The 15,714-nt window shown below is 33.5% G+C and overlaps 1 protein-coding gene across 2 annotated transcripts in view; it reads left to right on the plus strand.

Moving 5' to 3' along the window:
• LOC134530401 (protein arginine N-methyltransferase 5) overlaps positions 1 to 12,662 on the plus strand; it is a 53,672-nt gene extending 41,010 nt beyond the window's left edge. For both annotated transcript variants that reach the window (XM_063365192.1, XM_063365194.1), the window contains exon 12: positions 2,941 to 12,662. In XM_063365192.1, the coding sequence (XP_063221262.1) occupies positions 2,941 to 3,093 (153 nt within the window). In that variant the 3' untranslated portion in view covers positions 3,094 to 12,662. The remainder of the gene's footprint in view (positions 1 to 2,940) is intronic.
• Positions 12,663 to 15,714: the final 3,052 nt, after the last annotated feature.

The following is a 15,714-nucleotide window of genomic DNA, read 5'->3' on the forward strand; positions in this document are numbered from 1 at the left end:
CACCTGTGATTCAGTTTTATAATCCCTATACCTTGAAGTTCATATTAATCAGCACATGATAGTAAATTAAAAAGGGTCATCATATCAGAACCTGCTAAAAAAAATAGCCATTTTCAAAAAAAAGTATCTCAATAAGACATATATGCCGAATAGGTTAAAACCTGATTTACTATATTGGATTGTAAAAAAAAAATGCAATGTTATAAACATTCTAAAAACAAGCAACATTAGACCAGGAAAATTAGGGGTTTCACCTCGGAATGAGAGATAGTCAGCTATAAACTTGTATAAACCTTTATTTTGACACCCTAAAACTTGTCTCAAAAACAACTTATCGTAGGGTGTCCACGACTACAGATATTCCAAGGTCAAAGGTCAAAAAATCTATTATTTACACATTTATTTTAAATATCTCATTTCCTATGGGTTTTATTCTATTTGTATTTATTATAAATATTGTAGAGGATTAAAGTATCTACAACTTTTGTTTAAATATTTTTTTTATATCTTGAACCATTTTCGAGATAGAGGGCAGAGCGCGTGCAGTGTTTAACTATTTAGACTTTTAGAGTATCATTCGGGTCAACCTGTAGTCCCGGTTAAAAACACGCCGTATAAAGTTTATAAATTATTTATAATTATATAATTCTAAATAATTAGCATTTTTTATTAACTATTACATTATAATTAATATTTTTTCAATAATTCAGTATCTGTTCATTTAATAACACTTACCTACTCGTGTAATTATAAAGTTATTAAGGGAAATACTTTAATTACATTTTAAGTAGAAAATAATTAAGTACATCTTCATTGAAATCCGTAAACGTATAGATTCTTTTAAAACGTTAAAAAGTATACCTGGGACAACGGGCCTCTATTGTATAGTACGAACATTTTTATTGATAGCCAGAAAGGACAGATGTTCAATTGTTTACTCACAACCGGTTTCTTTTTCAAGGAACGACTGTCATTTGTTAGTTTTGAATTGTATCTTGGTAAATATGGACGTTATTGATAATTTGTGTTTTATATGTAAAAAGTCAGATTCGGAAGGTGAATCATTAGTGAATATAGTGCGTGGTATAAAAACTGAGAACTGCAAGTATTGAACGAAACGACGGTCTTATTGATTATTTAAAAACCGTAACCTCTGTACAAGTGCATGTAAAGTGCTGAACTGCTTACATTAGTAAAAATTGTATACTAGCAGTAAAACGGTGACTAGAACAAGATGAAACTACAGCTTCTCCAACTGTACCCCATAAAAGACTGAGTGAAGTGTTTGATTTCAAGAAGCAGTGTTTATTTTGTGTTGAAAAGACAAAGAAAAAAGAAAAGTATAGACGCAAGATAAGTACAGTGAGTACTCTTGAGTTTAAAGACAATGTTATAAATGAAAGCAGAAGAACGGGGTTATACTTTCGGAGGATTGGTGAAAATATGTGTATTTTTTCAATATGAGGAACCTTGTTGGCAATCTATAATGCTCCAAAATCTGAGGATTGTATCGATCGTCTTCGCTATGCACAGTTCATCAAGTTAACAAAACTGAATAAACCTGTGCAGTTATCAAATCTTCCACCGAGTGCAGCAGCTCACCAACCTTTCAACCGTGTTGATTATCAAGTTCAGACTTGGTTAGAGCATTATTTAGAACAGAATAATTGGGGATGGATAATGCATGATGAATTCCTGGAACCTGTTATGACAATGAATCCACCAGCTCCGTAGGAATTACTTAACACAATATTCTGCAACTGCAAGAATGGTTGTGGTTCGCGATGTGGATGCAGGAAAGCAGGGTTGCAGTGTCTTAATGCTTTACCATATCAGAGTGATATCAATGAAGACAATACTTTTGACCCCGAAATCCTGGAAGAACTGGAGAAAAATGTCGTTGAAGACAAGAACACAGAGGAATTTGAAATTTTACAGCGACTGGAAGACGATGAAGAAGAAGAATAAAATTGAAAGTAGAAATTGTAGTTCTTATTATTATTCAATTTTTTTTAAATTTCAACGTTCATAAATGTATGAAATGGTATTTTTCAATAAAAACCTTAGTTAAAAATTTAATTCTTTTCTTTATATTTAGTTAGGAAGTAATTAGTATAAATAAGATTAAAATTAAAAAATAATTAAAGTATTTCCTTTAATAACTCAATAATTACTCGAGTAGGTAAGTGTTATTAAATGAATAGATACTGAATTATTGAAAAAAAGTATTAATTATAATGTAATAGTTAATTAAAATTCAAATTATTTAGAATTATAGAATTATCAATAATTTATAAACTTTATACGGCGTGTTTTTAATCGGGACTACAGGTTGACCTCGAATGATGCTCTAAATAGTTCAACACTGCACATGCTCTGCCCTCTATCTCAAAAATGGTTCAAAATATAAAAAAAAAATGTTTAAACAAAAGTTGTAGAGTTTTTAATCCTCTACATAAAACCCATAGGAAACGAGATATTTGCAATAAATGTGTAAACAATTGATTATTTGACCTTTGACCTTGGAATATCTGTAGTCGCGGACACCCTACGATAAGTAGGTTTTGAGACAAGTTTTAGGGTGCCAAAATAAAGGTTTATTCAAATTTATAGCTGACTATCTCTCATTCCGAGATACTTGCCCTCATTTGACTAATTTTCCTGGACTACATGCCTTACAGTTTACACATTAGGTTATAATGCAAATGTCTCCATTGAGTAACAAAACCTCTTATTTTTCCCATGCAATTTGGTACTTTGTAGTGAGTTCCAGTACTGTACTTTTTACTGGAGTTTCACTCCAATGCAGTTATTAACCATTAGTTTTTAAGTACTGAATTATTATTAATCATTTGTAAAAAAAATTTTTTTAGTTTACTGTGGATTGTGATTAATTGTTTGATAGAATTGTTGCAGTTAATAGCTTCTACGTTTTTGCAGGAGCCTGTTCACCTTCAAGCTGGAGATGATATAAAAGTTCATTTCTGGCGATTGTGTAACAAGAAGAATGTGTGGTATGAGTGGTGTGTTAGCAAACCTATCCCCGGACCTATCCACAATCCTAATGGAAGGTCGTATACAATTGGGCTGTGAAGATTTCCTGAGACTTGTTATGGGGTAACTCCGTAATTGTTTGGCTTCGGTACAAAATTTTTTTTATAGTGATCATTCTTTATCCCCAAAATTGGTTTGGTTAATGTGATTATGCTTCGCATACCGTTTTTAACAATATTTAGACGATACGTGTTTTTTAAAAAATTGTAATTGCACCTTTTATAAATTTTTGTTACCAATAGTTATTAGTATAGTTTTCATGAATGTAGACACTAGACAGACATGCCGAGCTTTAACAGTGAATACTTTTTTTTGGAAGAGTTTTTCAATGAAGCTTCAGCAATTAAAGTTCAATCAACTCCTGATTATCCACAGTGCGGATAAATCAAAACATAGGTTGTCTTCGCATTTCACAGAATGATTAAAAATATATGTACTAAGTACACAACACCTTTGTTGAAGCACTTAACAGACACGGAAAATTATTTGAAAAATACGTTATATTTGTTTGCTTCAGTGAAGCTGCTTCCTTTCTTATTACAACGCAGACTTTTCGTGGCATAAGCTTGTGTGCTAAGAGTGTCTCGTCCTCGTTTCCAAATAATGCAGCAGGTATTGAGGGAAATGTGCTTTTCTAGAATTATAATTCTGAATAATCATCACTTAATATTACAACCTGCTGAGTTTTTCAAAATCATTGGGATGTTTGCTGGAGAATTTTTCAAAACAACATATGTACTCTTCAACCTCAATATTTGGACAATTTGCTAAGCATTGTTGGCTTTTATTATGCTGCATCATAAATTTTTTGTAACAGGAGATTTTCTTTGGAAACAAATTCTGAGAAACGTGTAAAAAATTCAGTGGCTGCTTCATTGTCACCACTTGAACGTTTCATGTTGTAGGATAGTTTCATGCATACTGTGCCACTGTTTGAATTGCATTAGCCAGTCTGAAGATGTATTAAATTCTCTTGGTGAGCCCTTATACTGTAAAAAAAATGCTGTGTTTGTTTGGCACATATGGAGTCAGTCACCTGTGTTCCCTCCACTGGTTTCTGACTGAATCATTCCAACATAGTCTTATCCAGTTCATTGTAGGTTGGTTGTTTTTCTTTTTTTTCTTTTTGTAAACCACTTGAATCAGCATTGCTTGCATAGTTAATAAGCTTCGTTTTGTTGCTCCTTATATCACTGATCGTCATGTTTCACCCACTCCAATAATTATTAGAAGTTGTTTTGTTGAACAGCCTTCTTCACCCTTACTTATTATTTCCAGTTTTTGCTGGATTGTTGGAACAACATGTTATGTTTCTCTGCCATGTTTGTACTACACTACAATTGCCATGCTGAGAAATCACTTCTCAACAACGGCACAGGCAAGGGCTGAAACGCTAAGGAGTAAATACAGCAGTGGAGGGAATGAAATAAGCTGGCATCGCGGCATGCACTCCAAGGATGCTGCATTGCTAAGTTGTGCATGCACTGCTTTGTGGTTTACATATATCAGTGCTCAGAAATGCAGAAATTAGTAATATTGTGCTCCTATATATATTTAAAAAAATACTGAAGATTTGCTACATTAGCAATGCCTTAATGTATTAACAGTATTTGTGACCCAAGGATACATATATATATGACTTAAGTGAATACGTATTAAAAAATATATTTTTTGAAGATGCAGCAGTTAATCTGCAATGAGGATAACCCACCCTGGAATAATTCAGGAGTTGACTGTAAAATGATACTCAGATATACCTCAGTTGTCAACAAGGAAAGCCTTGAAGGTAATAATAGCAATTTTGCAAGAGAGAGTTCATAGTTTACAGTTTTTCATAATAAAGTTCAAGCCGTGCAAAATATTATGTCTTGTAATAAGCTTTAAAAATGTATTAACAATACTTTTGACTTCATGTTTTAACTGGTTTTAGGCCAGAGTTTGGTATGATGATTTTGTTTAGGTTACATATGTAAGTACAACATTCATGCTAACTCAACAAAACCGAGTACTTTCATTTTATATGAAATGGAATATACTTTAGGACAGTGGAAGGCGTGACAATGCATACTTGAGATATTTTGACTGCCAGAATGTGCTGCTCTGTTGAGTGAAGCTACATGTGTTTCTGAACTATAATTTAGAGTGCATATGACCATGTATTTTGTAATATTATTTCCAACTGGTAGTTTTTATAGAGATTCAGTAGCTTACAAACATAATATATTAGCAAACAGTGAATGAAATGCAGCCCTGATACTGTGGATACTTTGCACTTATTTGTAGAGTTTTTTTTTTTTTTCCTGCATGTGCTTAATTATTCCCTTTCGCGTTTCCTATCAAAGTACTGTTTTTATGCTTGTGTGACACACAGCAGAAATGTTTACATTTTACTTGAAAACAATCATGTCATCAATTTAAGAATTGCAGAACATATGTTTTTATTCAGATGTTCAGTCATCCATTAGGAAATAATTTTTTAACCATTCAAACCCTGACATAACAATTTTAAACTTTATCACTTTAATGCAGACTTTGGAAACGAGCAAGTCTGTTGAAAAACTGATTCATTGTGGAATGTTTGGTTACTTTTATTTGAGCAATCCTTGGAGCATTAAGAGCGGGAAAACAACAGAATAACTCAAGTCATTGTCACTAGTGCTTTAGTAACTGTTTTGAATTTGTTTATGCAGAATGGTGCTATCTCAAGAAGTGTTTAAAAAAATTGTTTTATCAGGTTAACCTAAAAATAATTAGAGAAAACTTTTTTGCTGGGTTGTGTTGTTTCATTTTTTTTATCCAGATTTTAATTCTATAGGTATTGATTAGAACTTAAGAAGTCTTATTTTTTTCGAGTTCTTCCCCTCCCCCCTCTTGTTTGTGTAACTTAAGTCAGTGAAATAAGCTATTGTAGCAATTAACTTAGCCTTATATACCATATATTTTCTGGAATATGCCATGACTGAAATCATCCTCGTACCCCTAATTAGATCATGAAAAAAAAAAAAGTTGTTTAGTTTAGCATATGATACACTTTCTTCGACTTCCCTGTGGTGAGAAGGATAGGGCTCGAAGTGCAGCGCTGCAAGGTCCCCAAAACGTTAACATTTATAATGCCCCTGGCCCCGTCAGGAAGCACCATGGACTCCATTCCTGTAACTTGTGATGGGGGAAACAATTTACAAAACAAAAGTGCACTAATAATTTTTTTCCTGTGATTTGAAATATCATCAATAAGGTAGAATTATTTAGTTATTTAACATTAAATAAAACACTATAATAGATATGAAATTTTTTTAAATCTTATTATGATTTTATGTTTAGTCCAAACTTGGTCAATCATACAACACTATAAATCACCTTTAAATTTTTTCCAAAGGAAAACCATTTTTGCTATAGGTAATGACTCAATAGTTACTTTTTTAGTGGTGTAAGAAACATTTATTTCGATTTTCCTGAAAGTAAATTATAGTGATGGGTCAAATCCCAATTTTCTTCAACTACCAAAGAGTAGCACGAATATACCCCTAGAATACAAATGTAGGTCTGAAGGGTCAAGAATAAATTATGTCAAAAAAAATTAACTATTAAAAAAATATTAACTAGGTGTTTAAAAACATTTGATTGAACCTTTAAATGTTTGTTTCACAAACTTAAGTTTCCAGAATCAATACATATTGTAATTTTATTTACATAAAGTACAATATCATTGGGAATGGTAAGAGGATAGGTATGGTAAAAAAAATTGATCTAGTAAACTTCAGACGTTATCAGTGTTGGAATTTTTTAATTTACTTTATTTCCTCTTAATATTTTCCTTCAGACATTTTTTCTCGAATATTAAATCATTCAAATAGTAAGAATTTTATGGTTTTTGAGGATTTTACTGGCCGTTCCTTGTAAATTATAATACCTGTGGTATTGTGGTATCCACCTGCTCGGGACAGAGGGCTCTCTCAGTCACCGGTCCGTAATGCCGCAGCACAGCGGAAGAGGCTTCTCTGGTGTGACTGGGCCTGATGTATGTGGGCGCAACCGATGTGCTCGGACAGGGGGTGGTGGGCTGTGCTGCCCGGTCCATTTGGCAGGGCTCCTCTCCTTGGCAGTAGGGTGTTAGTGGGGCGGATAGGAGCAAGGAGGTAGTGTAAGAGAGGCAGCCAATGCCTGGCAGACCAGACTCTCGGTGGTATCGTGTGCTTAGCCTAGTCTCGTTTCCCCGGCAGACCAGTTTTGCTGGGTACTGGAACCATCCAACGCTGCTGTAGTTTTGCGGCAAGGTGCGAGGGGCCAACCCACCCGGGACACAGCAGTTGTTACCTGTCTCTTCCTTTGGGGGAGGGAGGGGCACCGGTAAAGGATCTGGCTGAGTGACAGGCAGTGTACAGTAAGACAGAAGAGAGGTAGAATCCGTACCGAACAGAGAAGACGTTGAATATGTGGCGGGGTGTTAATTGCTATTAACAATAACACACCTTCCCCCCTGGTTTGTCTCTGGGGCTTGCCCCACATTGCCAACTTTCCTGAATTCACGTTTGGTGGTGGACATCTGGCAGCGAGGCAGGGGTCAGCTGGAACAAGTGTCTTGGGCATGGAGGTGATGTAGGGCTCTTAGCACTGGGAGTCTCAGCTTGCTCCCACCCGCTTGCGGGCCTATACACGATCTTGGCTGAGGGAGGGTTAGAGGGTGTAGAGCGAGCGTGAGGGCTTTGTTGGCAGTCTGTGCGTAATGAGACACTGTTCACCCTTAAGGCACGAGAGAGATAGCAAGCAGATAGTTGTGCATTGTGTTGCCAACCTCCAGGTGCCGGTAATGTCCCGTGATTGAAATGTTGGCACGTGACAGCTTTCTTTAATAATAGTTAATCTCTAGGCCTTTGCAAATATCAGTTTTTTAGTTCGAATCAAATAGGAATATCAAATTATTCTCGATGACGAATATCAAATTTGAATAGTAGGAATTAAAAGTTCCACATAACAAATACACAGTGAAAGAAAAAGTAAATGTGTAGTGTCTTGTGAGTAATTACACACAATACTTAAGTGAAAGGCTGGTTAGGCTAAGTCAGATACAATAATTATAAGTAAAATTTTTTTGAAATCTTTAAATTTTGAAAATAATTTATAAATAATTATTTTTCATAGTAATCAAGACAGGATCTAAAAAAAGATTTTAATAAACAGTGTAAAGCAAATGTATAAGGTAAGGGCAGTATGTGTGAAGAAACGTTTAGTGGATGGGTTTAAAAAGAATGTACAGTAAGCAGCTTTAACATAAAGTTAATATGATGTAGATCGAATAAACAAAGAAGGAAAAACAACTTCTGTGATCCTGACATTTTTCCAGATTTTCAGGATCCCGCACAGCCCTATTCCTAAACGACTCAATATTCGTGTTTTCAAAGTGTTAGTATTCAAAATTGGATCAAATACGAATAATAAACTATTTTTTTTCTATATTTGAACATGTGAATAATTGCACAAGCCCATTAATATCAAATATAAACTTTTTAGTCAAGTATGTCTAGCCACTCCTTGTGCATCTACTGTACTCTGAGTTTATACTTAATTTAGTAATTCATACCAAGCTGAGTTTAAACTATATAAATTGTGAACAAGAGTACCTTTATTCTCAGATGTATTCATAGCAACTATGAGACAAATTAATCTACCAGAAAAATTTGTATTTTGAAGAGAAAATTTTATTTAAGGTATTGTTGTATTTTCTGTGGCAAGAATATTGTCATTTCTTGGAATTAATCATGGTGCAAGCAAAAAATATAAATTTGTTTAAGTGTTTGCTTTTTTTTTTTGTTTACTGGTTACATGAGCTGATATTTATTATTTGTGTATTTGTAATTCATTGTATTGACTTATGTACTGTAGGTGTTATGCTTGTGCCAGTATCAAAAATCTAATTGCCTGCATTAAAAGTGAAGCAGTTAATTTTTTGCAAGTTGCAAATATTTGGTAAATTAATTACACCAAATAATTGTGTTTTTAAGTGTACTTGCCTAAATATTATATGCAGTTGCAAATTACTTTTCATGTTCTTGATTATTGGTTATATAGTATATTATTAATATTTAATTCTTCAATTTTTTTTATCACTTATTTCTTATACCTACATTTTCTACTAGCTGCACCAAAAGTAGTTTAGGAGACTTGAAACAAATAATGATGTATGTACTTTCTGGTTGTTTTAAATAAAATTGTTTCCATTTGCAACCAGAAAATTTTACACTTGATAAGTGCAGAAAGCAAACACAGGATGTCACAAGTCGTGAAAGTAAAAAAAAAGTCTAGAAATAAACAATAATTGTGCTGGAAAGGCAAAAAAACTTCAATTTCCAGCATCCTTTTGCTAACTTGGTTAAGTTTTGTTTTTTGACGCCTTGCTTCAGTTTGTTGTCGCATATTAAATAAAAATAGTTGGAGACTGTCTGCTTAAATCACGTGGGAATTATATCTGAAGAGGTTCTAGTCTTCGGACTCAAAAATTGGTACTTTTCTGCAATTAGTAGGTATATTTTATATTAAATTTACTCATGTTTGATTTTGGCTATAACGTGTGTGTGTATATACATATAATCTCCCTGTTACATAAAAAGTTAAGTAAAAATGTTATGTAAAAGGTCCTGAATGGTTCACAAGGTATTTGTAGACACCCTGGGACAGGAAAGTTCATTCTGTAGCTGAAAATAAAATTTCAATTTAATTTTTGAATTTATATACTTTCTGGATCTATCGTATATATTGTTTATAAGTAATTAATGGTATATCATGTTTGTGAAATTTATTTTTTAAACACTGATTGTTTTCCCTAAAATGTTTTTAATGCAAATTTTTTTAAATTTTTATGTTAGAATTGTCTCAGCAATAGTGTGCATATGTACTATTAGGAGTTACAAATTGTCTGGGTGAGTTTAAAATGCATTGAAAAAATATAGTAGTTGAAAAACAGTTTCAATGCCAAGTAGTTTTTTTGACATTTTTAAAGGAATTTTTTTTATCAAAAAAATATATTCCCATACTCATTGAAGCAGTAGTAGGATGTGCATATAAATTTATAATTATATATATATATATGATACTGGTAATTTCATACATACTACGTAAAAATATACTGCAATATCCACACACACTAATTATACCTGCTACTAATTATTTGATTAAACATGATGGAATATGAAAATGCCTAATATTTATACCATTTAACAGCATATTTTACATTATCTATGTTAATTGATAATATTATAACTTCTTTGCTTATAGAATTACAACATGTTAAGTTTTTAACATTTATTTAGAGCAATTGTCACATGGAGATTTTTTTTTTTCAGTTGGAGCCACTTTCGAAACTTTAAAGTCCTTTTTATGTAATTATTTAATGATGTAGTGAAACATATAAAGTAACTTCTCAAAAAATATGTGCCCACAGAATTTGTGTGTTGTGAATATGTTTGTAGGATGCACAATTACAATTTTGTTTGCTGGACATTTTGCTTAAATTATATAATTAAAACCATGATAGATCACTAATTCATTTGAGAAAATGTTTTTTTTCTTCTGTACTAAAAGCATAAATTGTTACAAAAAAATATGTATAATGCATGTGTGTATACATAATATCCATGTGTATTTGGAGAGCCTTGGAAATTAGCTACTGAATTTTATGGGTGCTGTTTCTGTGTAAACAAGCACTAAAGGAAGTTGTGTCATGTGTTAGTTACATAGACCAGTGACAAAACTTGTATTTTTATAACAACAGTATGTACTATTCTTCCCTTTTTTATTTCCTAGCTTAGTTTTTTTGGGCATTAAAGCATTACAGGTTACAGACAAGACTGTTTTAAGACAATACATAGTTATTCAATGTTCAGTTACAGGTACCTATTATATCAATTTTTTTTCTATGTGTTACAGTTTCATAGTTTCATTTTGTAGAAGTCTATTTAAAGTAATCCTCCAAACTACAGACTCACTATTTTCACAGTTTTATTTTAATAGAGACAATACATGTACATTTATATAAGTTAGAGATGGTGCAGTAAATTGTTTTTAGTTCTGTAGAGAACTTTTTTCTTTTACTTGCTTGAAGGACATTTACTCTAAGTATTTTAAGTGTGTCTATATGCTTGCTAGTAGCCATTTTGAAATACGAAGAAACATGTAGAGTGAGCAAATGGGGATGATAATGAGGCATGTTGATGTTTACTGAAAGAAAAACCTTATGTCAACTTTTTCCAGATAATTATTGTGTATTTCAGTTCAAGATGCTGTATATTCATGCTGCTCATTCTTTATTTTGTGTTAAAACTGCATTTCAATCAATGTAAATATATGTAATTGAAATATGGCATTAAGAAAATGTTTCACAATATTTTAGTTGTTTTAACAATATTTACCGTTTAGAGTAATTTTGGGTGCACCTTTTTAAGAGATAATATGTACCTACCTGTATGATCATAGAGTTTGTTTTTGTAAATCATTTCTTAAAGCATACTCCTTTATTAATATGGATACATTTACTTTTACAGCTTAATGTAAGTAAATGAAAGTGTCTTAGCTAGAAGAAAATGTATGACTGTAATTAATTTGAAATAATTGATAGATGGTCAAGTCTTGCAGTGTTTATTTAAATGTATTTTTAACCTTATAATGGAATGAATTGCAAATCATTTAGTAGGTATTATGCTCAGACAAAAATAATGCATACTGATATTAGTGCACACATGATTTTGAAAATGCATAAAATCTGCTATAATAATGTTCAAGTTATTCATGAAATGGTTAATCCTTTTCATCTCATTTAAGGAGGCTTGTCCCATTCCAAGTTATTTAATATTTAAGTTAACACTATTTCATTCTACTTAGCTTTTAAAATGTTCTCAATTTTGAAATATAATTGAAAGCATTGGTAAAATTAAATTTTTTATGAAATAAATTTGAACCCTATCATAAACTAGGCACTAGCATTGCCTTGAAATCTAAAATGTTTGTTTTGTAAGCCATGTAAGTGCTGAAAAAACATTGTAAAAGTTTACATGTTTAACAGTATTTAACATATAAAAAAAAAATACCTGAAACTGGGGTAAACCTCTCATGATTTAATATATTGGCTACCAAGATGTGTGTTATATCAGTAAACAGCATTCTAGAGAACTGGAACTGAGAATTCGGTTAAACCATTCAAATGTTTGCATAAGTAATAATAAATTTTCTTAATTTTTTTGCTCACATCTTTGTGAAAACTCTTATAATGGCTAATTAATTCTAAGTACTTGTGATTAAAAAAGTTCTCGGTGTGGTTGCAGTTGCGTCAAAAACTATTGTAAATTTCACTGGAATGTTAAAGTTAACTTCTGCCTAAAACTGTGTTTCTTGTGTGAATTGGGATCAGTTTCATCATTAAATAAATGTTTGTGTATGATCATATAAAATTAATTTTAAACATGAAGCTTAATTGTTGTTTCACTCAATTACATAACAAACTTGTTAACTTTTTGTGTTTGTTTCATTCAAAACTGAATTTTCCTCATATGTATGTAACTTTCTTGCATCGTTTAAAAGCTTTTAAAAATGTATTAAAGGCATTAGATATTAGGATATTACATTGTCTCTCATATTCTGGCACACACACATTTTCCTTCAGTTCAATACACAGAGATTTAAAATTACCGTAAGTTCTTTTCATTGAAGAATTTGTAAGCAAGCCATGTTGTCACCCTATGCCAATACTTCTACCCAATCCTGATGTAAGCCAATAACTTTAAACCTCTGGCCAAAAAAAAGGTTTATTCTTATCACACTATTTCTGTTTACATAAATGCACAAAAAAAAAAGACGACGTACATGTGATGTTTTTTAAACCTGAATTTGCATTTAGTATTTTACAGGGTTCCACACAAATTCTAAAAAATATCCCCTAACTTTTTCATGACCAAAGTTACAAAATTTTTCAATAAATTTGTCTATTTTGTAATTTTCTGAAAGAAATGTCAATCCAGCCTCTATCATCCCTGTAGTTGCACTAGTACAAACTGAACTTTGCATACGCCATCTTACAGTGTGTGAGAGACTGCAGTAAAACACTACCTTGCGGAAAAAAACGTGTACATGACTGATGTATTCTCATTATGTTGTGATTTTATAATAATTAGTCCCAATACATACTAGTTTCTTCTTATAAGAAAGTATATTCACATCATGCAGTTACAATATTTGTAGTGTTTTTAAATTTCAGTAACTCTGTAGCTTTGTAAGGGTTGTGTCCATTACAAAATTCACTACTATTCTAATTGGTAGCCATTAACTACAACTGATTTATTAAACCAACAGACGGACACTTATACACAAAACATTTGTGCTTCCATGATTCAAGTGTGTAGGCATGTACAGCCATGTATTTGGAGAACTGGCCTGAAAGGGTTTTGGCAGAACAGGAAAGGAAAGTTCTTGTACTAGCGGATGGGAACCAATCAAAGGCAATTCACAGGCTAGTCCGAACCTGCTGCTATGTTAATCAACTTATTTTGCTTTGTAAAACAAGATGAGACTAAATGAAAAATGGTTTGCTAGTTTGTCATATTGTTTTTTTTTACTACTTATATAATTTTTAAAGTATTTTGAATTTACTTTAGTAGGGGAATGAGGGGCAAGAGTACGCACTTAAGAAAGAGTTGTCGATTAAGAATGTTACAATTATTATTTCATTAAACCATATGAATATGCTATGACAATGCATTGTGTAATATATCATATAATGTATAAAAATATAACCCATGTTTTAACATTTGTAATACAAAAAGAATACATGACTGCAAATTAGGAAACTTGCCCCACATGTGGGGCAAGAATCCTATTGCAGTGGGGCAAGAGTCCTATTTACATCTATTGCATTTGAAAGAACCATTCCCCAAATAATCAGTGCAAGGTTCCTCCCACCATGATTTACATTCACTTCACATTATCCAGTCCACTGATGGAGGCTCTTGGTACACTGCACCACATCCACCGCAGAAATAGTCCACCTTACCAGAGGTTGCAATGCCTTTCTTGCCACTGAAAACCGTGTGTTTTGCGCGAGCACCTTTGGACTTCAAGACGACTGGTTTTGTGGCAACTTTTGTTTTCTTTGGGTTAGGCCTAGTGTTCATTCCACTTTGTGATGATATCATTTTAACATATGGCGATGATGTGAGAATCTCGGATCGTTTTGATGTCCTACGCCTCTTTTGCGGATGACAGGCTTTTGGGAAGGGCCTAATTATTTGTGGCGAAACATTGGGCCTACACTTTACAGGATTGGATACATTCTGAAGACATGCTTAAAAAGGATATGTTAGTAGGCCCAGAGCTACCTGAAGCAAAACATTTACAGACAATTTCGAGGCTACTTTCAGTAAGCATAGGCCCATGCCTAACTGAAACGTTTTTTGACATTGGTTTCCTCAAATTCCACTGTAGGCCTGTGGTGTGAAGCAGGGGTGCAACAACTAAATTTCCAAAAGGGGGGGGGCCAATATACCTATTTATAAAGAATCATCGATCCCCCCTATTGAAGCGGGGGGTCCGGGGGTCCTCCCCCGGGAAAATTTGTATTTCAAGGTGGATAATGGTGCTATTTAAGAAGTTTTATTATCTAAAAATTGATTACACAGCACTTTCTTTACCCCCGTTTACCCCCACTTCAAGGTTTCAGAGGGGGGGCAAATTACCCTTGTCCCCCCCTGGTGTGAAGTAGAAGCCTGCTGTAGGCCAACTCTGCACTCCCGGTTTCACCAACAGAATGAGATAGATTGTCATTATTGATTGGGAGAGGCCTGTCAGTCATTCCAGATGGAAGAAAACCACTTCAGAAAAAATATCGGCATTCATTGGAAGAATGCCACATTCCTGAAAACCTTTTGCTGCAATGCCAATTGTAGCTGTTTTTTCATAAGCTAATCGAAACAAATTAGCAATCTGAAATTGTGTAATGCATCTACCAGGATGTGCTGGCATACATTTACTACATTCATTTGCATAATATGCTTTCAGGGGCCCAAAGAAGGTTTTATCCAGTGGCTGAAGTCTGTGTGAGCTACGAGGTGGCAGAGAAAGGAGATGAATGTGATGTTCACGACAAAATTTGATGGCTGGTATTGAAATATGTGAAGAATGGTTGTCAAGGATTAGCAAGATCGGATCATCTGCAGAGGGTTTGGTGTGTGATGCGAAATGTTGGAGCCAGGTCACAAAGAGTTCTGCATTGATAAAACCTGAGTCGGACAAAAGAAACAAAGACAAAGGTGGAGCTTCATCAGTGAGCTCAGGTTTCATTCTTTTGCGGGGGAAAATTATTGCAGGAGGGACAAAATTCCCAGCTGCTGACATGCAACAGACAACTGTGACTGTTTGGCCTCGTTCACCTGACACTATTTTACTCACTCATTTTGCCCTTTGCCTGATATTATTTTCGGTAACCTGTTAGGGACAGTGTTCAGACCACTTTCATCCATGTTGTATACCCTAGTGGGTTTGGTCAGAAAGTCATGTTTAGCATTAATGTCACGTAGATTTGTAAAGAACAGATCAATTTGTCCCTTCTTAAAACCTACAGCCCTCGCTACACTCATGCCTTCTGGTTTCCTTAACCTCAGGTTTGGATGGCATGCTAGGAAA

This window comes from Bacillus rossius, chromosome 3 (genome assembly GCF_032445375.1).
Source record: "Bacillus rossius redtenbacheri isolate Brsri chromosome 3, Brsri_v3, whole genome shotgun sequence".
NCBI lineage: Eukaryota > Metazoa > Arthropoda > Insecta > Phasmatodea > Bacillidae > Bacillus > Bacillus rossius.